The sequence below is a fragment of the Cannabis sativa genome, chromosome 3, assembly GCF_029168945.1.
Source record: "Cannabis sativa cultivar Pink pepper isolate KNU-18-1 chromosome 3, ASM2916894v1, whole genome shotgun sequence".
In the NCBI taxonomy this organism is placed as follows: domain Eukaryota; kingdom Viridiplantae; phylum Streptophyta; class Magnoliopsida; order Rosales; family Cannabaceae; genus Cannabis; species Cannabis sativa.
Genome location: NC_083603.1, coordinates 3408374 through 3433780, shown reverse-complemented (window position 1 = coordinate 3433780; position 25407 = coordinate 3408374). Strand labels below are relative to the sequence as shown.

Sequence of the window (25407 nt, the reverse complement as noted above, 5' to 3'; positions counted from 1 at the left end):
ACATTTCTTGAGCTCTAAAGACAAATACAAGACAGTAGACACCACCTTCTCAACTAAAATTTAATTGTATGTTTGACATTATAACTAAAAATTTATTTTTTATTTTTAAAAATAAAAAATTGTTTTTTGAAAATAATTAAGCTTGTTTGGTGTTGTTTTTTGAAAACAGTTTTTAAAAAATAAAGATAAAAAAAATAAAAAAATTGTTTTTAGAAAATACTAACTAAACGCGACTTGTGTTTTGAAAACTTTAAAAATGATTTTTTGTTCTTATTTCTAAAAATACTTTTTTGAAAACAAAAAATAGAAAATAATACTAAACATGCTCTAACACTCTGCAGTAGACAATTGTTTAGAACAAATTGGAACAACAAAGTATCTAAAAGGCAATTTCTTAACAAAACTTCGTGCATCTCAAATTCACGCAACCCATGATAGTATATCATTGTTTTAAACACGTTTGCTTGGAGCCCAAAAGTCTCTGAGAACCTTGATGGGATGTCACATTTACTGAATAATAAATAATTTGTAAAGTTAAGATGGGTTAAAATTTATTTTTTTTATGCATAAAGCAAGATAAAAATGATAAAATGATTCGAAATTGGTCACCCTCTCAAATTGATGCTCATATTTCTTTAAGTTCCCCAAATACTCCTCCCAATTCAAAGGTCTCACTTTCTCTCTATCACATTTCCCTCTCTCATTCTTTCATACAATTCAAACCACCACCCTCTCTCATGAACGACGAAGCGTCACCACCACCATCGTCTCGCCTATCCAAACCCACTCCGACGAACCACCGATTGGCCTACCCATTTGATCGACGAACAAAACATCACACCCAAAACTCCTTAAAACCCCAAATTGTGAATCACTAATTTTGATATAGGTTGGTGTTTAGTTGATCGATCTTTTCCTTTTTGTGTGATTTTCACTGATTTTTTGGTATAAAACAAGTTTTGGTGAAATCTGCATTTTTCTGTGATTTTTTCGTGAATACTTGATAAAAGTACTATTTAAAGGTTAGGGACAAACTTTCGCTGCAACCCATCGAACCCCTAAAGAATAACGTGGTACAAATTCTTTTCCCAATTTTTTGTCATTTTGACAATTCTGAGAACCACATGTCATCTATAGGAATCTTATACCTCAGTCTACCTTAATTAGGTCAGTGGTAGTTTTTTTTTTTTTTGAAAAAAGGTCATTTTTGTCTTCTTACCACCCACAACCCTTAACCCAAGTAAGAAAAGATGTCACTAAAGGCATTCCTAACACTACACTACACAATTATTCAAAAAAAAAAAAATACTACACTACACAACACGTGGTATTTACATAAATATTTTTTTTGAACTATAAATTTCATTCAACTAGATCAACTCGACCTTAACAATATTAACAACATCAAAAGAGAGATTATACTCCAAAAAAATACAATCAACATGATGCTCTAATCAATAGGCCATTTGACAAAAAGTAAAAAAAAAAAAAATTTTAAGTTGTTTACAATCTTCAACCACACCCCAAAAGTAAATGAACAAAAATTCAAATTTCTAACAGCTTTACCAATACCAAAAAATCAAATCCCATAATACTAACACCCGAAAAATCACTCATCAACCATAAAAAAAAAAAAAAAAAAAAAAAAAAAAAATCCACAAATATCCCTAAAAAGACATGAAATATAATTTTTTTAGTTTTATTTATAAAATACCTTAAATTATATTTTTAAAAAAAAAAAAGAAAATTAGAAAGTGAAAATATATATATTATCCTAATTAAAATATCAAAACCTCTCTTTCTTCTTCATACAAATCTTCATTGTGTTTCTTTCTGGTTTTTGAAAATGGCGGACAACAAAACCATTACTTCTCCAACCCAATACAACGTCGTCAATGCCAAATGGGATACGTGTTTGGATCTCAGTCTTCGTCGTTTCGTGTACGGTTCATTCGGTGGAGCCTTGGCTGGTCTTCTTCTCTTCAGGAGTCCAGTTACTCGTTGGGCATCTGTAGCTTTTGGTGCTGGGATTGGGATTGGATCTGCTTACACTCAATCACAACAGTTATTATCATCATCCCAATCTTCTTCTGTAAAGGAGAATTAAACTCTTGAATCTTCGGTAAAACCTAATTTTTCATTTCATAATAATTTTGATTTGATGTTGGATTTGATTTGAGAAAAATTTAAATGTTGTTTCGATGGATGGAGTTTTGATAAGAAAGGAACAATTGTGATGGTATTTTTGTTGATTAGGTTGAATTTGGGATTGTTGATTTTCTGAATATATTTTCGATTGTGTGAATTTTTCATAGAATTTATTATTTGATGATGTTGGCTTTCAATATGTATTTGAAGAAAAAAAAGATGCTTCGATGGATAATTTTGTTTACCCATGGATTTGTAAGAGTAGATTAGAATAAGATCACAAGATCATTAGTGATGATATTTTTGTAGATTGGGTTGAATTTGGGATTAATTTGTTGAAGAATATATTTTTGTTTGTATGAATTTTTCATAATTATTTTGATTTTGTTTGAATAAGTTGGTTTTGATTGAATGAAAATTTGAACCCATGGATTTGATGAGTTAAATCTGAACTTTTTTCTCTGTAAGATCACAAGATAAATTCTAGGGATTTTAGATGATATGTTTTTTTTTTTTGTTTGATTGTTTCATTGAATTGTGATGATACATTTGTTCATTAGATTGAATCTGGGATTTGTTTGTATTAATTTTTCATACAATTCTTTTTTTATTTGATGTTGGCTTTGAAAATTTGACCTTGTTTGTGTTTACCCATGGATTTGATAAGAGTTCAATCTCAACTTCTTGCTCTGTAAGATCACAAGAGCAGCATGGGAAAGAAATACCTGAACATAAAAAATTCTAGGGCTTTTTTTAGATGATGGGTTTTTTTGATTGTTTGATTGAATTTGGATTGAATGTGGGATTTGTTTTGTTGCATATATTTTTGTTTTGTATAAACACTGATTTGGGGAATTAATTAAAGGTTGATATTTGGTTTGAGGGAATGGAATAAAAAGGAATTCATTCCTTTCCATTGAATGGAAACCTTTTACTCCATTTTCATGAATTGTAATTCAACTCAAAATTGGGTGGAAAGATAATTCTATTTCAGTGTAATTTTTTATTGGTTTCATATAAAAAGTTTTTTGTTGTTTTAGATTATATGGTTATTATGGTTCCTTTGATATTGTTTGTATGAATTGGTATGAGCACATTTTGGGGATGGTTTTGTTGATTATTTGGGGGTCATATGATGATGATGATGAGAATGTTGAATGAATTGTTGACAATTCATTTTTGTTTCTTTTTTTAGTTTAAACAGGAAAAAGTAAGGGTAGTAATATAGGTTATGACACGATATCACGACTAGAAAATGATACGAAATGAAGGGATTTGGATTTAGCATAAATATGTTTGGATCAAAATAGGCTAAACACGATTAGAAAGATTAAATTTCAAGTGAAAAACAAGTTGACCTATCAAACCCGAAATCGATATGTTAAACACATTGTCGGTGGCTTTTGGCTCAAGAAGTTTACTTTATTCAGATGACTTTGATTGGTGGTTCTAAGTTGTTTTGTCTATATTTTTGGGCTAACTCGATCTTATAATAGAGTAAATTTTGAATTTGTATATCTTTGGTTCTTTAATTTTGTTTTACCTTTCTTCACCTTTCTTCTCATGTTGTGCAAGTCACTTGTCAAAAAAAAAACGTGTATAAATTATTATTATTATTATTATTATTTGAATAAAAAGTAGTAATTCATTAATCAATAACAACATTAGTTTGAAAATGAGCAGTTTTGTTTGTATAAATTGGTTAAAAATGGTGTCTCACGATTTACTTTTGTCACCCGAATTAAGGCAAAAGAGACGAGACCAACCGACGCCAAGAAGAAAGATTATTTTTGTTCTTAAATCGAAAGAATTAATAACACGCAAGATGTTTACCTCATTGTTGAGACCGAATTGGTCTAATTGAATGAAAATTTTCAATTAAAAAAAGTAACACCCAATATGTTTCTATTTATGCTAAATAAAATCTCTACATACTATAAAGCTTAGCTACAAACTTGTATTATCAATAATCTCAATCAAACAAGTAACAAATAAGTTTGTGCATTCTAACTAAGAGTAATTATCACCAAAAGCAAAGCAAAATAATAAAGAAACAATGCAAATAACAAAGTTGAACAAAGCGCCTAACACGAGCATTAAACCACTAATACTCAATAACTAACATATTAGAAGAAGAAAACAAAGGGTCTAAGTTGTCTAACCCTATGAGGTAAAGGGACTGAGTCATGACACCCACAAACCCTAGAAAGAAGGGCAAACCTAACTCCAACAAACCACGACACTGCCACCCGTCATCACTCCTATACCATCACTCATCTGACCCAAAATGCCTCCGATAACTTTTCGAAGACCCATATTAACTCAGACCAAGCCATCACCCAAGCCTTTAACATCAGCAAGAACTCTGTCCAAACTCCATCTCTTCACACAGTACATTAGAGCTTAAATCCAACATAGAAAGTTAGACTCCACCACGAGCTCCATCGCCCCTCTAACCAGCTTAAGGGCACATGGTGGTTGCAGGGCTAGCCTTGGGTTAAGACAGGTTAGGTCCACCCAGCACAAGAGCTCACAAAGTTTTTTTCTCTCTCTTTTAATTATATACATTTTTTTTAGTAATTTCTAAAAATATATCACATATCTTTTAAACAAGTGTAAATATTATTTTGATTTTGATTTTTGTAAAAATTATTGATTAGACCCTTTGTGTTGTTAAATGATAAATTGGGTTTTGTATATTCAAAAATAAAATAAAATAGTACACTGGTCTATTTTTTATCAAAATAAAACTTAATAAAAACCTGATTAGAAATTTTATGACAATTACATTTTATGCAATTATTCGTAGTAGAATTATCTTCAAATATTTTTTTGTAAAAAAAAATATCAAAAATTGGGTACAACATACTATTTATTTTGTATCATTTTAGATAAAAGTCCAATAATTTTAATTTTCTCTAGGTCCAGTAGAATTTTAAGGACGGAGTTAAGTGATTATATCAACCAAAAAAAAGATAGGCTAATTAGTAATTTTTTCCCCCCGAACTTTGACATATACTAAATCGTGTCCTCTGAACTTTTTTGGTCGTTAAAAATTCCCCCTGAACTATTGAGATTGTTAAATTTAAGGACTTTTGTCTAATTTTAGTAAAAAAATTCTAATATGGATGAAAGTTCAAGGGGCATGATTTAGTACATATCAAAGTTTGAGGGGCATGATTTGGTAGATATCAAAATCTAGGGAGCAAGGTTTAGTACATAAACAATCATTGAAACAGTAAAATTGAATGAAATTAGACAAAAGTCCTTAAACTTAACAATCTCAATAGTTAATGGCCAAAAAAGTTTAGGGGGTACGATTTAGTACATGTCAAAGTTCGGGGGAAAAAATTACTAATTAACCAAAAAGATATTTCTTTTTTTTAAAAAAAATAAGCTCAATGATAATTTTTTTTTTCTTTAAACGCTTCTTCTTTTTTATTCATTAATTCAATATTATTATTTTTTACATTTTCAATAAAAATCAAATACCTTAGTTGATATTAGTTTGCATTTAGAAAACTTATAAAAAAAAAATTGGCCAAATACAACCCATATGGGCCAACTCTAGTCTAGTCTGCCATTTAGACTATGAGGAAATTACACTTAGTATGGGATTTTAAAAGTTCTTATGATAAATATGGCACATTTAAGTTTGGCCAATTTATATGGTATTTTTTTATTTTTAGGTTTTTTTATGGTATTTGATATGCCATATATATGTAATTAGGTTTCTAAATCCCATATTTAATGTTTTTATTTGTTTAGGAATTTTTATTTGTCATTGATGCCGGAAAAGTCACGGAGTTTCTTTGCCGTCTTGGGAAAAGTCACCGGAGTAGCGGTCGGTGCCGGCAAATTCGTCGGAGTTCTTCGGCGCCGGAAAATTCGTCGGAGTTGGCATTTTGCGGGAAAAATCACGAAAAATCACCAAGAAACCGTTTCTTGAAGTCTAAGAACCGGTTTCTTGGTGATTTTTCTGTTGACAATGCCAATTCTGACGACTTTTCTGACGCTAGCAGCTACTCCGGCGACTTTTCCCAAGAATGACAAGAAACTTCAGAAAAGTCATCAGAATTGGCATAGTCGCCGGAAAAATTACCAAGAAACTGGTTTCTGGTTTCTTGATGAAGAAACCAGTTTTTTGGTAATTTTTCCGGTAATTTTTCTGACGACAATGGCAATTATGACGAATTTTCTAGCATTGGTAGCAACTCTGACGACTAATACACCGACATCTACTCCGGTGACTTTTTCAGTACCGACAGTAAACTCTGAGAAATTCGTCAAAATTGGCATTGTCACCGGAAAAATTATCGGACTAATCACCAAGAAACTGGTTTTTTTTCGGTTTCTTGATGAAGAAACCAGTTTCTTGGTAATTTTTTTTGTATTTTTTTTTTCTCTATTTGGTTGATTGATGAAACTGGTTTCAATTATTTTCAGTGTATATCATTTTTGTTTTGTTTTCATAATCTTTATTATTGTTGTGTAACAAAATTAGTTCCTTGATGAAGAAACCACTTTCTTGGTGAAGAAACCAGTTTCTTGATGAAAAAACCACTTTCTTGGTGATTTTGCTGGCGACAATGCCAATTCTGACGACTTTTTTTACGACGGCAATAACTCTGGCAATTTTTCCAACACCAGGAACTACTCCGGCAATTTTTTCGGCACCGACATCAAACTCCAGAATAGTCGTCGGACTTGGCATTGTCACCAGTAAAATTACCGGAAAAATCACCAAGAAACTAGTTTCTTGATGTTAGAAACCGATTTTTTGGTGATTTTTCCAGCGACAATGCTAATTCTGATGACTTTTTCGGCGCCGGCAGCAACTCCGGCGACTTTTCCGGCACCGACGGCTACTCCGGCGACTTTCCGGTGTCGGCAGTAAACTCCGATGACTTTTCTAGCACAAGTGACAACTTCGGCAATCACTATAGTATTATTTGTTTTATTTTTTTAAAAAAATAAATATGAAGAGAATTTTAATATTTTTTATGGTAATTTAATTAAGTTTTTATTTTTTATGAATTTTAAATTCAGATTTCTTTTTAATGTCTTATATGGTTTTTTTTAGAAAAAAACCCATATTTTTAGTTTGATTGGTTAGATAATGCCATATTTAGTGGCATTTACTTTTTATGCCATATTTATCATAACCTTAATAATTTTTCCCATATTTTTGAAAATAGCCCTTTAGACTTTTGTCATTAGCTCTAGTCCCCTGTTTGGCACATAAGAATAAGACTAAGGATAAGTAATTCCAATCCTATGTTTGGCACATAAGAATAAGAATAAGAATAAGGATAAGTAATTCCAATCCCATGTTTGGATCAGTCACATTAGTCATTACTATTTAAACCTCACCACCAAACTCAACTCGCCTCACTCGCCGTGCTCTCCTCGCGCCGCCTGTTCTGGTCGCCGTCGCCGTCGCCGTCGAGCTCTTCTCGTCTATCTTCAAAATTCCCGGTCTGTTGCCGCAATCTCTTCCTCTCCGTTAATTAATTTCTTCAACAATCATATATTGTTCATAGTAAAAACCCTTAAACCCTTTACATTCTTATTATATACTGAGCTTACTTACTTACTTACTTACTTACTTTCTTATTAGCAAAAATGGAGTTTGATTTTAGGTAGAATGATTTCCCTGAAGAATATGATTTAGAGCTTGTTTTATTATGAATTGTTTTACTGATTTGATCAATGAATAATGTATCATCATGGTAATTTGAAACATTTAAGAAAATAAAAGAAAAAAAGCACATTTATGAAATGGGTAAGAGTCTTGATTTTGTGTAGAAAGAAGTAATTATATACTGTTGAATTGATTATACTTAGTGTTTAGTTCTTTGAATTCATTGGGTGTTGGTTTTGGGTTATATTTGGTTTCTTCTGTTAATCATTTTGTTTAGTATTTATCATTTTCTGTCATTGCATTTTGGGGTTTCTGTTTCTAATTTTTGTTTGACATTACATTTCTATTCTCTTAAGGATGATGTTAGTACCTTGGTGAATGATATATTTGAAATCTTTTGGGGATTTTACATTTTCTTTAGTGTAAATTAGTTCAGACTAAAATTTTTTATGAACTTAAGTCAGTTGTGCAATGATACAACTTCATATTTTTCAGTCTCTGTAGTTCCATATTTTGAAGCATATATACAAGTTGTGTAAACATTCAAACACTTTGTGAGTTTCGTGACCTTTTATTTTGACTATTTTTGTTTTTATTTTAGACTTAATGTATCATGTAAGAAGATTAGAATTTAGGATGTGTGTTAAGTAGTGAACTTTTTCTTTAGAATGAGTTGTCCAATCCCCTCTTAAGTTTTCTCATTCTTTTTTCTTTTTGATGAGAACCTGCTGCCAAATTAAAACAATGTTAGTAGCTACAACAGTAGGAAACTGTAGAAGATTAATATTGAGTGTATGAGAAACCCAATTACAAAGTATGTGAGCCCTTAGGCTCCTTTGATGCAAAGAGTGAACATTGCATACCCCAAATCTTCCCTTACCTATGTATAGTAATTTCTCACTTAATACTACCCTCCCAAACAAGGACTTCATATACCCTTATTATTCACTATAAGCTAGCACACCCCACTAATCCTAGAGCCTAACACTTTTCTTGCTTTGTGTTTAGTGAACTGTGTGCTGCTTTCTTTCTTACTTCTTGCCAAGGTTGATTCTTTTGTAACTGCTTTTTGACCTGTCATTACTATTGAATTGTTAATCGTAATCTATTTGCATAATTGTGTATTTGTTCCTTCTATTGTTTTTATTTAAGCATAAAATTTGCATATTCAGGACATTAGGTTTGATTCCTACCTACCAGTTTACTTATCAATTTATAGGTCTTATCTTTGTTCCTGACTGCTCTTATCATTTTCTATTATCCTTAATAAACAAAAGAAGAAAATTGAATTGGACTTTTTGGTATTTAGTTAGTTGTAAAAGTCTTTAAGTTATGGTTGTTGGAGTATCATTGGTGCAGAAATCTGATAATGAAGTATGTCATCCTTTCTTAGGTGATTTGGGCTTAACATTGTTTTGGCTCATGTATAGCTTGCATTTTATCCATCCCAAATTAGTAATGTAAATAAGTTGGTACTACTGTTTGAGACCGCCTTTGATTGGCTAAGACTAATTCCATATTATTTTCAACAATTTAATTATTGGTTTCCATTTTAACTATTTCTAAGCAATGTATATATTTGCCTTAATGCAGACGAGTTTGAATTCGTAATGAAGAGCTCTGATGACGAAAAAGATTTGGCATATGGGAATTATGTCCCTAAAGAAGTAAGTCGTGGTTTAGGATATTCTGGTGCAAAATTTGTAGATGAAGTACTTAATGGGGAAAATGAACGTTGTCTCGAGAATTTTCGTATGGATAAGCATGTCTTTTATAAGTTATGCGATATTTTACAAGCCAAAGGCTTACTGCGCCATACAAATCGAATCAAGATTGAAGAGCAATTAGCTATATTCATGTTCATTGTTGGTCATAATCTGCGAACTCGAGCTGTACAAGAATTATTTCGTTACTCAGGAGAAACCATCAGTCGCCATTTTAACAATGTACTAAATGCAGTCATGGCGATATCATTAGATTTCTTTCTGCCCCCTGGCTCGGAGTTTGTTCCTACAGCAATTTCAGAAGATCCCAGATTCTATCCATATTTTAAGGTAACAGAAAACCCAAGTGTTAAGTCTGATAAGTATCTGTGTCTTCTGATGTCTGTTTTCTTTTGCTTCAATAGGATTGTGTTGGTGCAATTGATGGAATACATGTTCCTGTAATGGTTGGTGTTGATGAACAAGGACCTTTTCGCAACAAAAACGGCTCACTTTCCCAAATTGTTCTGGCTGCTTGCTCATTCGATCTTAAGTTTCATTACGTCCTGGCTGGTTGGGAAGGTTCAGCATCAGACCTGCAAGTTCTAAATTCAGCACTCACTCGACGAAACAAACTGCAGGTTCCCGAAGGTGTGTTCTTGTCCCGCTTCTCGGACTATATGACATAATTCATGATATTTAAGAATAAAAATGAATGTGAAACTGATCTTTTAATATTGTTGATACTGTTAAGCATAACCATATATTTGGTAGAAGAAAAAAGGGAGAGGAAAGAAAAATGGGGAGAAGCGAAATGCGGATAGAATCACCAAAATTTTCTCCTCTAATTGGGAGAGAAAATTGAAGAGAATTTTCTTACAAAACAACATTGATGTAAAATGAGAAATGAGAAATGCTAAAAAAAACACTAGTGGTACTTAGTCGGCGTCATATCGCTGTTAGTACAATTAAGTTTCGGATCTCATAATGTCATGTAATAACTTTTATAAAATATCGCTAACCACTTGTAAGGTGCCATTTTTAAGTAGTGCCTAGTACCACTGGTGTCTAATAGTAATGTTTATGTAAAATTACTAATTTATTTTATTAAAAGAACAATTTTGTTAATAATTTAAGGGTAATATAGTAATTTTGTAACAAGTTAATTTTCTTTCTTCGTACCAAACATAGTGTAAATCTTGATGATGCAGGTAAATACTACCTATTGGACAACAAGTATGTGAATCTACCTGGTTTCATGGCTCCATATCCAGATGTTCCATATCATTTGAAAGAGTTTCCTGATGGTTACCATCCACAAAACGCGAAAGAGCTATTTAATCAACGCCATTCATTGTTACGAAACGCAGCTGATCGAATTTTCGGGTCCTTAAAAGCTCGATTCCCTATACTAATGACAGCTCCACCGTACCCGTTACAAACACAAGTGAAGTTGGTAGTTGCAGCATGTGCCATACACAACTACATCCGAAAGGAGGAACCGAGTGACTGGCTATTTAAACTGTTCGAAGACGATGATTTACCACAAGAGGAGTCTTCTCCACCGCCGCCACCTTTGGTGGAATTGGATCAGCAACCGATGAAGAATGTCGAGAATTCTACTGGTTTGGACATTCATTTTGATGAAGAACAGATAGAATTGTCTCTGCAATTGAGGGATTCTATTGCAACTGAAATGTGGAATGATTATATCAATGACATATCTTCTCTGTAGATTCTTTGTTTGTGATCATAGTTTCAGGCTGGGTTAAAAAAAATTGGACATAAACATGTGTCTTCTTTTTTTTTTTTTCTTTTCAATTTCTTGGGGGTGTAAATTTGGAACAAAAAAATGTTTATAGAAAAGAAATATACTTTAGAAGGTCTGAAACGGAGATTTATTGAATTGAATGACGAATGTAACGGATGTCGGCCCAATCAGAAAGAAATTATGCAAAAAAATTTACAGAATTATTATGAAATTATGTTATTAGAAATTAATCCCTACGATCGAAGTTATATACTCTACAATATAGGCTTTATTCATACATGTTGTTTCAAATTGTGTTACGTAAATAGTTAATTATATATAATTGAGACCAATAAAGTTATATTAATTAAATTATTATTTTAATTATAAATATGTATAATTTTAAATTATTGGATAGTAAATATTATAAATAATTGAAAATATAGAATTTTAAATTTGTATTTCGAAAAATTTATCTTTCAAAGCTTCTCTCATGTATTACTTACACTAACTATGCATGTTTTTCTCATTTCGATAAATCACATATGTATTGGGTTAGAATTAAGTATAATTTTTAATAATTTATATAACACTGATTGATCAAATGTAGTAAGATTCTGATTATTGGATCAAAAATTTTAATATTTTTATCAGCATGTCACTATATCAAACCCAAATATATAATAGACAATATTTGAAATATGTATAATATTGTAGACATTATAATTATGCACCACTCACAATTCTCCTAACTCTCTCTTTTTACAACTATCTCAGTAATTGAAAATCCTTCGAGCAAACTTCTCTTCTCTAAAAGAATCTACTTTAGTATTTTTTTTTTTCTTTACGTTATATATATATAAAAAAAAATTAGAGATTAACACACATTTAATATTCTATTACTTTTGCAGATACTACTATATTTACCATACTAATAATAATTATTAAAATAATTTATTCTTACTTAATTTTGGAGGGAATTATTTTTTAAATTTCTATAATTTTAGTTTAATTATAAATCACTTAATATAAAATTAAGCACCTTATCTATTTATTTATTTATTTTGAAAAAGTGAGTCACGAGTAATTGTATGTTGGTTTGCTTTGCTTAACCAGAAAAAAAAAAAAAAAAAAAAAAGCAATGATTCATATTCATTCATTATTTTATTAGGTACCTCTACAACTCATGCTTTTTCTCTTATAGTCCAGTCTGTATTTTTTTCTTTTTTATTATTATTATTATTTTAAATTTAATTAGATGAAAAGAAGAAAAGAAAATAAAATAATAGGATCTCTTTTTTATATAAATATTTATTTATTATTTACTTAATTAAAACTAAAAATCTCTTGTGTTTGTTTAATAAAGATGGAGAAAGAAAATTAAACATGTAAAATTTCAATTGAATAATATTTTATGAATTACTTTGATTTGAAAACAATGGTAAATAAGTAATTTTAATTTATTATTTTTATAAATATATATATAAATAATTGTGGATTAACTTGAATTGAATTATGCAAATTAAAATGAATTGAGTATTTATATTAATTAAATTTTAACTCAATTAAAATGGAACCCTAATTTAAAAAATATATTTTTGTAAGAAAGTGAATATAATATTTTCATACTATATATATCTAACTTAACCATATATTTATAAATATCATCTTTTATTATAAATATATATCGTAATTAACTAAAATATATATTCAATTTTTTTTCAAAGAGAGAACTCACCGCTTCGATTCTATGTGAGTTCGCCCCTGCCCGACCAGAGGCAAACTCACATAAAGGTGAGGCATAACAGTCGCCTCCCTTAAAAAAAAAAAAATATGTAATTTAATTAGTTACGAAATATATTTATAATTAAAAAATAATATTTATAAATATAATATTAGTTAAGCTAGATTCCATAGTTAATGATTCACTTTTTTATGTATCCTCACTTTAAATTCTAGATCCGCCACTGTCCCCAACACCCGAAAATATCATTAGTACACCTACTAGTCCTCTCTCACTTTTCTTCTACATAAAAAGAAAAAAATAAGTTAAAAGTAAAGAAGAAACTAACTCATCATATCCAAACTTCTAAAACCCATCACACAAACCTTTTCCTTTTCCTTTTTCATTTTCTTTCTCTTTCTCTCTAAACCCTCCATTTTCCATCCATCCAAACAACACAAAAGAAAATGTTAGATCCAGCCAATAATGATTTACTCCCACCACCTTCTTCCCCAACCAATTCCTCCATCTCCTCCTCCGATCTCGACACAGAGGTAACTAACCAAATCAAATAGAAAAAAACTCTTCAAACAATTACGAATCTTTTCTGATTTTTTTATTTCTGATTTTACAGTCTACAGGTTCGTTCTTCCACGATCGAAGTACAACTCTCGGAACCCTAATGGGAGTCAGTTTTCCAGCCATTACATTCCGAGCTCCCTCCCAACGCCACCGCGAAACTCCTTTATCAACTTCCGCCATTAACGGAGCAAGAACGATGAGTGGATCTCGAAGAAGGTCTAACAAATCCAATGCCACGTCATCATCATCGGTTGCGGAGAGACGAAGGCGGTGGTGGAGTCTTTGCAGAGATGAGAACGATGCGAAACCCACGGCTTCGTTGGGAGATTTTTTGGAGAATGAAAGGAGATTTGGTGACGGAGCTTTTTACGGTGCGACGGCTGAGCTTGAAGGTGTTGTTGTGGTTAATGATGATGATGATGATCGGAGGAGAAATGGACGGTTGTTGTTTGCTGATGGGAGGGTTCTTCCACCGGCTCAGACGGAGATGGAGATTTCTTCGTCTTCTCCGTCGTCGTCTACGGCGGCGACTGGTTTTGTTTGTGGTAGATTTCCGGCTTCTCTTACTGGGATCTGCTGTAGTGGCGGTGCAGGATAACATATGCTGTGTCTCACTTTCTTTTTTTTTTTTTAAATTTAATTTTTGCTTTTTTTGGAAACATAAAAAAAAGAAAAAAAAGAAATTGGATTTTGTTTTGTTTGATTCATTATTCTCTTTTTTGATGATTAATTAAATATATATGTATAAATAATTTTTCTTTTAACAATGATATTTTTTTTGTTTTTGAATGCTTTTAATTTTGGGTAATTAGGCCATCTCTAATAATAAAATTTAAATTTATATTAAATCAATACTAAGAAGCTATTATTTCAGTACTAAATTATTTTATTGTGATTCTAATCACAATATTAAAAATTAATTTAAAAAATATATATTTTTTTATTATTATATTATTTTATTAATAAAATAAGAGTAATTTAATGCTTTTAATTATTTGTTTTTTTTTTTCTTAAAAGCATTATATAATTATTAAAAGTTAACAATTAAAAAAAATATTCCATTATTTATCTTTCCTATTATTATTATTATTATTATTATTATCATCATCAGTGGGACACTGTTTTTTGGAGTGTAAAATGAGAAAATTCACATTATATAAAATATTATAGTGTTGGATTGAAGATAATCTTAGAATATTTGTTTCTGAAATTTTGATATGTATTAAATTATAATTTTAATTTATTTTAGGTAATTAAATTCTTGAACGGTTTAGATTGTAAAATTTAAGAATTTTTATAATTAACGTAGTAATTATTTATGTATTAAATTATATTTTTAAAATAGCAATTATTTCTTGGAGTTCAAATCTCTCATATTTATAAATCTACTAATAATGTTGCTCATACTTTAGCAAAGAATACTCTTTCGGTGGACAGAGAATGTTTATGGATGAAGGAATTTTCATCCTTCTAATAACTATTGTATTGTAATTCATTTAATATAATAGCATTTTATCAAAAAAAAAAATATATATATATATTTTTTGAAAGAAAAAGAAATAATAAACACAAAGCTACAAAGGTTTTAAAATACAAGAGTCTTAAAAATTAAACAACTAAATATTTTAAAATATTTAAAATATGTTTTAATATAAGTCAAAATTCATGCAAAAATCTTAGTTATAAATATCAAATTTCCCTACATATAGTGGATTTAGGTTTTGGATTTTATTTTTGGGATTTAAATATTTTAATAAATGTTTATTTTTTTTGGATTGGATAAATATATATAATAATAATAATAATAAAATGAATAGATAATTAAATAAGGGATATGTGTTATAAATATATCCACTCATGAAGCCTGGTTTGTGTACTTTTGAAAACATGCTTTTGAAAAGTATAAAATTATGTGTAAAGCATTCAATGGGTGTGTTGTGTTTTGTGTTGTGGTCCTTACTACCTTAGTTGAGAAATCCAAAGAGTTTTCATAAAATCAATTCTTATCTTTTAAAAAATATATATATATTCTTTTCTAAAGGGGACAAGAAATCATTTTTATTAGTTTTTGCCATTTTATGAGTTAACATTCAATTTGAGGAAGAGAAGTGTTAATTACAACTTTTACAATTAAAAATATATTTTTTGATATTTTAGGTTAATATTTGTGTTTAAAAAAATTTAAATCTGTTTATAATACTATAAATTACTAAAAAAATTCAAAATTTTATAGAAAAGATATTATAATTATAACGAAAATTGTTAGGAATTTTTTATTTTTCAAAATAAACGCGAATGATTACAAATAAGTTATAATAATAAGTTGTAATTAACATTACTCATTTAAGAAATAGCATTACTATTAGGTATAGTAGGTACTAAGTTGTAGCGACGTTTAATATCACTATTTATAAAGTTAAGAGATTAGATATTTAATTACATCATAAATAATATGACACTTTACAATGGAGCTAATATTATTAAAGTTCTTATTATTACTTGTATTTTATATTATTTAAATGTATTAATATTATTATTGGTATAATTTTATATTAAAATTTATATATTTTAATTTAATAATTAAAATAAAAAATTACTAATAAAATATGTCATCTCATAGTAGTCTCATAATTACTTTCACTTATTATTAAACCCCAATAATATAATATTCTTATGAGTTTGTCATTTTCATCTTGCCTTAACCACAATATTTAAAATTTTGAGGATATGATTTTGAGACTATTAGTAGATAATGTACAAAATTGGTAAAAGTTAAAAGAGATGTCAAAGTTAACTATAGTATTTAATTCTAGTGACAATAAGACAATGATGTAATTTGTTGACTCATTAGGTTACCCTTCAAACACATTTTTTTTGTTAAGATGTTAAATCCCAAAATTGATTTATGTGAGTTTTTTTGGACTGTAATAACCACCACTGAGATTTTTGTTTTATTTCTTTAAGAACCAAAATAATATATATTTTATTATTCAGATAAACTTATTTTAATATGAGAAATAATTGATTGATTCAAACTTCATCAAACACCTCAACATTATCATTGAAATTTAATTTATATATGATTTAAATTAAAATTGAATGAATTATTTATTAGGTATGTGAAGTAAAATATGGTTAATTAAGATTTCTGTCCCCTGAACTTTGACATGTACCAAATTATGCCTTCTGAATTTTTAAAGTCGCTAAAAATGCCTCTGAACTATTGAAATTGTTGGATTTAAGGACTTTTGTCTAATTTCATTCAATTTTACTATTTCAGTATTGTTCATGTACTAAACTATACTCCCCAGACTTTGATATCTACAAAATCATGCCCTTTGAATTTTGACATGTACTAAATTATCTATATTAGACTTTTTTACTAAAATTGGAAAAAAAAAATTTAAATCCAACAATCTCAATAGTTCAAGGGATATTTTTAACGACCTTAAAAGTTTATGGGACATAATTTGGTACATATCAAAGTTCAGGGGCAAAAATCATAATTAGCCATATTTTATATTTGATTTGAATTTGAAATTGTAAGAGTGATTTGGTAAGAAGGCAAGAGTTAAATTCTTTGATTAATAGAAATATTAAAGAAAATAATAAATTATATTATATGGAAACTTGTAACTTGTGTAGTTATTGTATGACTTCAGGATAGTGGCACGAGCAGTTCAGACAAATTTATTGAAGCTAAAACTTACTATCAATTAGATGTTTACGCTGCTGGGGTTGTAGAAATTATGGGAATCAAAGAGGTTCTCAGTTGGATAAAAGAGCAAATAATAGAAAAATGTAGAGATCGAAATAAATAATATGCTCACTATTTAAGGTATCCATAGTAAACAAATTATGAGTTTTGCTTTTGGTTTGATTATTCATGACTCTCAACTTTTGCTTTCCTCTTTACATGATGTCAATTTACAGTTTATTAAATGATCGAAAAATTGAGTAATACATATTGTGGCTAGACATTCTCGATTTTTCTCTAGTTGTAATATTTTCGAGCATAATATTTGGGCTCGTTATAAAATCTTTTGTATTCATAATGCTAAAATTTTAATAAAGTTGCTATTTTATTTTTTTAAAAAAAAATCTTTATGCCAAAAATATCTTTCTTTCACTTCAAACCCTAACTCTACTGGTTGTATTTTGATACATATTTTATGTACACATAAAAAGATATAACACTAACTTTGGATAAAAATTCATTAATTTCAATCAAGATCTTTTAATAATAAAAAAAATATATGTGGTGGTGGCCTAACAATATAAATATAAATTATGCTAATAATGATCTTTATAGACCAATACGTACTAAACTTTCACTTTTATGGTAACTAGTATCTTTATATTCATGATTACAAAATTCCTATAGTCTTTCTTTATTCTCATTTATTTAATTGAAACATTCTTTACAACTTTATTGCATAATAAACCTTCTTTTGCTTTTCTAGGCAAAACCTTCTATCTTTTTTTTTTTTTTTTTTTCATTTGCATATTTTTATTATATAGTAGTAATTTGATACAAGGTATGTTATATTTATAAAGAAAACGAAAAAACCCATTTAAATACAAGTTGTGGACTCCATATTCTCTTTAATATGCCATATTTTTATTTATTTGAATTCTTAAATTCTAATGTATATTTATCTCAAAATCAAGTCGGACTAATTCAATTTAGTCTACTCATAACCATCATATTTAGGGGTGACAATTCAAATTATGATATAACAACATAATACGATAATATGACCTGAACTCTATACGAATTTGCAGGTCAGTATTATGAAAAATAAATACAGGTTAAAATTGGGTCGAACCCAAATGACATAATTATTATTGGAAATAGATTATGGTTGTATGTAACACGAAATCGACACGAATTGACCTGTTTATATCCAATATATTATTAAAATTATTAATTTATAGTAAAATTATTATTTATTTTATAGAAAAATATATAAATTAGAAAAAAAAAATTACTTACAAGAATATAAAATTGAAATACCATTTTGGACCATGTATATTACAAAAGTTACCGATTGGATTATCTGTTTTGTTAAATGACAAAATGGACCCTGTATTTTCCAAAATAGTAAAAATAAGACCGTGAGCTTAATTTTTGACAATTTTTTTTTAATATAACCAACTTGAAGACAATTTCTAACACGAACAGATACATAAAATATAAACAGTTTTGTCATAGCACATTTAGATTGGATTATTATTAAATTTTATTTTAATAAAAAATCAGTTTAGGGTCTTATTTGTACCATTTTGGAAAATACATGGTCCATTTTGTCATTTAACAAAACAGAGGGTCTAATTAGTAATTTTTGCAAAATACAGGGTCCAAAATAATATTTACCCATATAAAATAGATAATTTATAATTGATATCAACAATTTTATTTATTGTATTGATAATTTGTGATAAATTATTATTGTAAAATCTAAATATGTGATACCAATCATGTTAATTAGCATGTATAGTAACATAAATATAGTTAACACGCGAACAAGACAGGTCGGGTTAGGATCAAGACTTCTTGACACGAAATATATATATGAGTTGAGTTAGGGTTGACCAATGAAACATATCAACTTGCATTACACGTAGGGCTGGACCTGGGCTAAGGCGGATTAGGCTCGCGCCTAGAGCCCACCTAGTCCAGGGGCCAAAAAAAATATTTTCCCTTTTAAAAATATAAATATTTTTCAGTAATTTTTAAAATTACTACATATCTTTTAAATAAAAGATCTAATAATTTTTATTTTCTTAAGGCCCACTAAATTTGAAGGTCGGCCTTTTACACGAATTTAAATATGACATGGTAACACGAATTACCACTCTTAATCATGACTTGCAAATGATTAGCCAATTTTTATAATAATGGTTAAATTAAATGTGTTAAATTGGATACTTAATTAAACTAAAAATGATATCACACTTGATGATAATGCTAAATATCATTAGTGCCTATTAGCAATTTTTTCTTACCACAAATGCCAAAAGATAATTATAACTTTTTCATACCCTTTGGTTTGTTTAGACATAATTAGATTGGGGAAAGTAGAAAGCAACTACTGAAACTGACACTTCTGCTAAAGTGGGCCATTAGGCCCAAAACCCTTCATTGTCAAGTTTCAGTAAGATACACATCATTTTGTCTTAGCATATTTGTAGCTAAACTCCAAACTTTTAACTATTTTTTACACTTAGGTCCCCCAATCTTAATTTTTTATATTTAAATCCTTGATATTTTGAAAATTAGCTTTGATTGTCCTTTTCACTATTCTATCCAATGTTTTATCTTGAGAGACTTGAGTTTTGTGGTAAAAATTTAGAACTTAATACATATTTTTGCATTTAGGTCTTGGTGTTAATTGTTTTTGAAAGTTAATTAATAATTTTATGGTGCTCACCAGGCCGGACTGGTTTGCCAGCTTTGAGCGAAAAATTAAAATTAAGTTTTTTATTTAAAATAAAATTAAAAAAATTACTAATCAATACTTCATAAATTCAGTTTTTTTTTTTTAAAAAAAACTTCATATAGACAAAAATTTTAAAATCACGTGTATTGAAACCACAAGTTTTTATCAATTTTTGTTTATGTGCATGTTCATTGTTATGAATATTTATTATGTATATTGTATACATTATATATAAATATTTAGTTAAAAATGGGACATTTTAATATAAGGAACCTTGTGCAATAGTCCAAGCTGCCTAATGCTTAAACCGACCCTAGTGCTCACACATACAACCAAAGAGGACGGTTAAGGCCAAAAGAGTGAGTAGCGCGACAAGAAGCTAATGACAATGTTTACAAAACTACAAGTAGAAGCCTTAGAATAATTTCAAAAGAAGAATTGCTACTCCATGAAAGAGTTCCTAAGACAAGTTGAGGGATTTATGAAGCCCAATTAGGTAAGTGAATGTTTAAGCCTCTCTTCACTTAATATACTAACATGGTCCAATCACAAAATAACATATTTATTCATCGTGATAGAAGTTTAAAATGTCATACTATCGATCATCTCCTATTTAAGGAATGATATAAAAGAAAGAGACTCAACCATATTTTACCTCTTTCATAGTGATGTGCATTACAACACTAATTTGTGGAGACATCTTAAAGATTAGATCAAAATCTTAACTAGGAGAGGATGTCTCAACTAATATGATCAAACAAATCAACATGGGCACTCTTAAGGTGATAAGATGAAGTGGTCATTATGTCAATAATTGTACCCAATTATTACTCTATACAAAAAAATATAGTGGGCTTTTTATTACTTATGTAATTAAGAATGGGTTAACTATTTTAGGCCCATACAAAATTTTGATAATAAAAGTATTTTTTCATATATAAAAATTTGTTTTCACTTCTAAATATTAGCAATTGGGAGAATTTTATTTGCACTACACAAAATAATAAATACACTTTAATATTTTTAAAAATTAAACTTTAAATAATTTTAAAAAATCACTTTTATTATATTTTTTTTCTCATATTATTATATGTTAATTTCAATACTTATTTTAATTTTATTTTCTTACTTTTTTAAATCATGTCTAATTATTTTATTTTTTCTAATAAAATTTCATATAATTTTTTTTATAATATTTAAAATATAATTTATTTTTGTTTGATATGTATATTTTTAAAAAAATATGAATTGGAAGAAAGAAAAAAACTAAAAAAGCCTAATATAATTAAAGATATATATAGTTTATTTAAAATAAAAAATTAATAAAAAAGGGTATATTTATAAATTTTTAAGGTCCAAATATACCCCAAATTTTTATAAATTTTTTTAATAATTAACCAAGAAAGTTAAAATATTACAAAGATACGAACTATGGTTTCTAAATATTTTTTCACAAAATATTTATAATATTTTCTAAGAATCATAAAAAAAATGTAACTAGAAATTAAAAAAGAAAATGTAAAATGATTAAGTAAAAATATTTAAATATCCAAAAATATGTCATGTTGAGCACCTTATGAAAAATCCCTATTAGCTCTTTAGAAACATGTGAGGTACTTCACTACTACTACCCCTTCAATTCTTAATTTTAATACAATTTTTAATATATAATTATTATTTATTTATAACTAAATAAATTTATTAATTTTTTTGCTGAAAACAAATGTTTACCTTTTGTTTGTTATGATTTTCTTTTGTTTACATTGCTCTTTTGTTTTTTTTTTCTTTTTTCTTATGAGTTAAGGAATATTACCAAATGGAATTTCTATTATTTTTTTTTAATTTTTTTTCTTAATTTATGTATATCTGACACGTTTATTACACAGTATTCAGAATTAGAATAAATTAATTAAATAAAGAATAATAAAAATTAATATTTGTAATATAGTATTTACTAAAATTATTTAGAAATAAAATAATAATAATTTATTTTATTTATTTTATCTAGAAACATAATTAAAATATTTAAATTGATTAAATTTCTCTTTTAAATTAAACTATAATACATAATAATTATTTTATAAACATATTTTAAAAGATAAAATTATTATTATATTTAATATTAACAAATAAAATAAAAAAAAAATACAATACCTAATGATTAAGAAATCCTTTTAAGAAAAAGCTTATATAGACAGCTAGCCACTTATTTCATTTTCTTAATATAATAAACCTTTTTCTCTTCATTCATATCATAAACAAACTATTAATAAATTGCATTAATTCAAGCTGTTAAATTGAACAAAGTAATAATACAGGCAAGATACATATTACATATAATAATAAATAATAAATAATAATAACATTTGTCACATATTCATCATATATAAATATATATTTTAAGATTCTTTATCAAGTGGGATAAATAAATTATTAAAATCCAGTCAACTATCTACCAAATAAATTATAGCCAGCACATGAATCAAGTATATCTATACATAACCAAATATATATATATATATATATATATATATATATTTCATTATACTCTAAACTAAATATAATTACAACCCAAATTTTAAAAAGAAAAATTATAATGAATAATTTATAAAAGTACAACATATATTTCATTTATACTCTAAACTAAATATAATTACCTTTTCAAAAAAAAAAAAAAAAAACTAAATATAATTACAACCTAAAACTTAGAAAGAAAAATTATAATGAAGTAAAAAAAACATATATTTCATTATACTCTAAACTAAATATAATTACAACCCAAAGTTGAAAAAGAAAAATTACAATTAATTAAAAAAAAAATGTATTTCATTTTACTCTAAACTAAATATAATTACAACCCAAAATTAAAAAAAAGAAAAATTACAATTAATAATTAAAAAAAATAATAATTTCATCTAGAAGATGATGAAGTAGTTTCAACAATGGTATCTAAAGCTGGTCTCCATGATCTTTGCTTGTTGAATTGATATCTCTTATTATCATCATTCTCAATAGACTCACCACAATTATTATTATTAACATTATTTTGAGGAAGAAACATACAAAACTCACCAAGAGAAGGAAAAATGTTACCAAAATTAATAACATTATTATTACTATTATTATTGTTAGTATTGTTGTTGATGATGAAATTAGTACCAATTAACAAAGAATTGAAATAATTGATTTCTTCAATAGTAAGAACAGAGTAAAGAAGGTCCATTGGGAGAAGCAAATAGAGTTTTTGGCTTTGTTGATGATGTTGTTTTCTTTGGGGCTTTTTTCCAAGAACTAATATTTGGTGCTCATTTAGGCCATGAATTCTTTGACCCAATTCAAGTGTGGTTGAATCACATACAAACATACCTGGATTTTGATTCATTAGCTCAGATACTTTAATGGGTTTTGTGTAAAACTCCATTCTTCCATTTGATAAAGATAACACTTTGATTACTACCCCATTAGTGTTGTTGTTGTTGTTGTTGTTGTTGTTGTTGTTGTTGTTGTTGTTGTTGTTGTTGTTGTTGTTGTTGTTGTTACTAATATTTGTTAGTAATGAGGGAGCACATGAGGTTGAAGCATTTCCCATAATTAATAATAATATTGATATGAAGAAGAAAATGTTGTAAGAAAGAAGAGGAAATTTGTGATGTTGTTTTTGTCTAATTTGATTATGTTTTGTGTGTGTGTGTGTATATATATATATAGGAGGAATAATATAGTTGTGTATTATGGTAGGTTTTGTCGGCTAGCTAATATGAAATGGTGTTGTTGTTTTTATAATGTTATTAAAAGATTGTACCAATATTGTGGGCAGGTGGAAAAAGAAGCTGGAATTTTTAAAACAATTTTGTTTTTCTATTATTATTATTATATAATAATATGTCTTCTTTTGAGTGTGTGTGTTTTTTGGTTGTATATCATTAGCATTGCTTAATTGAGATTAAGGTGTTTGGAAATTTATGGAGGAATTAGATTTAAATGTAATTGAAAGTAATTGTATAATTTGATATGTTTATTTCATGTTACGTTATAATTTGATATGTTAAGCTAATAAAAGTAGTAGGATTTTATGGGAGTGTCGTGCACGATAATGAATCTTGATATTCTTCTTAAAGAGTATTGGAGATCAAAATAGCCCAATATTGAAAATTGCTCTAATCTATATTAATTATATTTTGCTCTTTCTCCTAATGATGAAAAAGTTTTCATCAATTGGTTAACTCTTATGAGAATTGAGTGTAATTACACGATATAATTACTTAAAACTTTCCATTTTAAGTGTTAATTACTAAAAAATTATATTTTTCTATGTAATTACTAATCACATTTATGAATTCCAAAAGACATTAAAAATTTAAATATAATTATTACGATCCATACTAGATTTGACTAACAGCCCATCCTACCTCCTCTACGTTCTTGACAGCCCATCTTTGTCTCAGTAGAGTTTTTTAGTGGCATGTTTCGGTCCTCTTTCCCATTACTTAGAAAAAGTGAGCCACCGGTTCAGGTACAAGATACTATAATTACCGCCTGGACAATTAGACACCCAACCCGTAATCGCAACGACCCAATTGCAAGAGCGGAGCTCTACCAACTGAGCTATATCCCCCCGAGCCAAGTGGAGCATGCATGAAGGAGTCAAATGCTTCTTCTATTCTTTTCCTTGGCGCAGCTGGGCCATCCTGAACTTGAACCAGAGACCTCGCCCGTGAAGTAAATCATCGCACCTATGGTCCAACCAATTGGGAGAGAATCAATAGATTCCTTTTCTGGAGCGATTCATCCTTCCCGAACGCAGCATTCAACTCTCTGTTGTACTGCACTCTCCAAGTGTGCTTGTTCCTCCCTTCTTCCCTACCATGGCAAGTTTCCAAAATGCCTATACGAACTCAATTCATTATTTCAGGATAGAGATGTAGAACCAAAAGAAAAATGTTTTTGGATGAAAAAAAACAATTGCAGGTTTCTTTTTTTGTTTTGAATAAACAACATTTTTTTTTTACTTCGCCCTTTGCATTGAAAAAACAGATAAAAAATGATATGATTCAACCTCAAACCCAATTGAATGTAGCGGATAACAGTGGAGCCAGAAAGTTTTAATTTTCTACATAATAAATTATAATAATAATCTGAATCTAACTCTACAAAAGCAAGAGAAGGGCACCCCTTAATTGGGATCTTGTAACACTTTTGCTTTAAGTCTTTTCATAGAGTGATGATTGATCCTACAAATCAATATGAGTATTTCTAACGTACTCTGTTCTCATTCACACGTTTTCTAGGAGGTTTTACATCCTAAGATTACTTCAAATCAAGCACGCTTAACTTTAGAGTTCTTTGGTGATGGACTACCAAAAAATAAGATGTACTTTGTTGATATAGTTACTACCTATCAATCCATTTAAACT

At 28.3% G+C, this 25407-nt stretch overlaps 4 protein-coding genes across 5 annotated transcripts; 3 read left to right on the top strand and 1 right to left on the bottom strand.

The window, feature by feature from the left end:
- The first annotated feature begins 1710 nt into the window (after positions 1 to 1710).
- Positions 1711 to 2305, top strand: LOC115709578 (MICOS complex subunit MIC10). The gene has a single exon (XM_030637712.2). It carries the CDS (start codon positions 1847 to 1849, stop codon positions 2105 to 2107), a length of 261 nt encoding a protein of 86 aa, XP_030493572.2. The 5' UTR covers positions 1711 to 1846; the 3' UTR covers positions 2108 to 2305.
- Positions 2306 to 7472: 5167 nt separating this feature from the next.
- On the top strand, positions 7473 to 11410 carry LOC115711691 (uncharacterized). 2 transcript variants are annotated; one of them, XM_061111483.1, is made up of 4 exons: positions 7473 to 7626; positions 9386 to 9846; positions 9921 to 10146; positions 10707 to 11410. In XM_061111483.1, the coding sequence occupies exons 2-4, from the start codon at positions 9403 to 9405 to the stop codon at positions 11228 to 11230; spliced, it is 1194 nt and encodes a 397-aa protein (XP_060967466.1). In that variant the 5' UTR covers positions 7473 to 7626; positions 9386 to 9402; the 3' UTR covers positions 11231 to 11410. The 2 variants fall into 2 exon arrangements, with proteins under 2 accessions (XP_060967466.1, XP_060967467.1); XM_061111484.1 differs by having other exon boundaries at positions 7532 to 7690.
- A 1750-nt stretch (positions 11411 to 13160) lies between these two features.
- On the top strand, positions 13161 to 14285 carry LOC115709576 (uncharacterized protein At3g17950). The gene is made up of 2 exons (XM_030637710.2): positions 13161 to 13522; positions 13603 to 14285. Exons 1-2 carry the CDS (start codon positions 13436 to 13438, stop codon positions 14146 to 14148), a joined length of 633 nt encoding a protein of 210 aa, XP_030493570.2. The 5' UTR covers positions 13161 to 13435; the 3' UTR covers positions 14149 to 14285.
- An 8380-nt stretch (positions 14286 to 22665) lies between these two features.
- Positions 22666 to 23662, bottom strand: LOC115709582 (uncharacterized). Its single transcript, XM_061111482.1, has one exon. It carries the CDS (start codon positions 23580 to 23582, stop codon positions 22905 to 22907), a length of 678 nt encoding a protein of 225 aa, XP_060967465.1. The 5' UTR covers positions 23583 to 23662; the 3' UTR covers positions 22666 to 22904.
- Positions 23663 to 25407: the final 1745 nt, after the last annotated feature.

Bases quoted from the DNA above. Each gene is read 5' to 3' on its own strand.
- LOC115709578 (XM_030637712.2), top strand. From the start codon at position 1,847: ATGGCGGACAACAAAACCATTACTTCTCCAACCCAATACAACGTCGTC.
- LOC115709582 (XM_061111482.1), bottom strand. From the start codon at position 23,582: ATGGGAAATGCTTCAACCTCATGTGCTCCCTCATTACTAACAAATATT.
- LOC115711691 (XM_061111483.1), top strand. From the start codon at position 9,403: ATGAAGAGCTCTGATGACGAAAAAGATTTGGCATATGGGAATTATGTC. The intron at 9,847-9,920 runs GTAACAGAAAAC...TTGCTTCAATAG, and splicing joins GATTCTATCCATATTTTAAG to GATTGTGTTGGTGCAATTGA. The intron at 10,147-10,706 runs GTGTGTTCTTGT...TTGATGATGCAG, and splicing joins CAAACTGCAGGTTCCCGAAG to GTAAATACTACCTATTGGAC.
- LOC115709576 (XM_030637710.2), top strand. From the start codon at position 13,436: ATGTTAGATCCAGCCAATAATGATTTACTCCCACCACCTTCTTCCCCA. The intron at 13,523-13,602 runs GTAACTAACCAA...CTGATTTTACAG, and splicing joins CCTCCGATCTCGACACAGAG to TCTACAGGTTCGTTCTTCCA.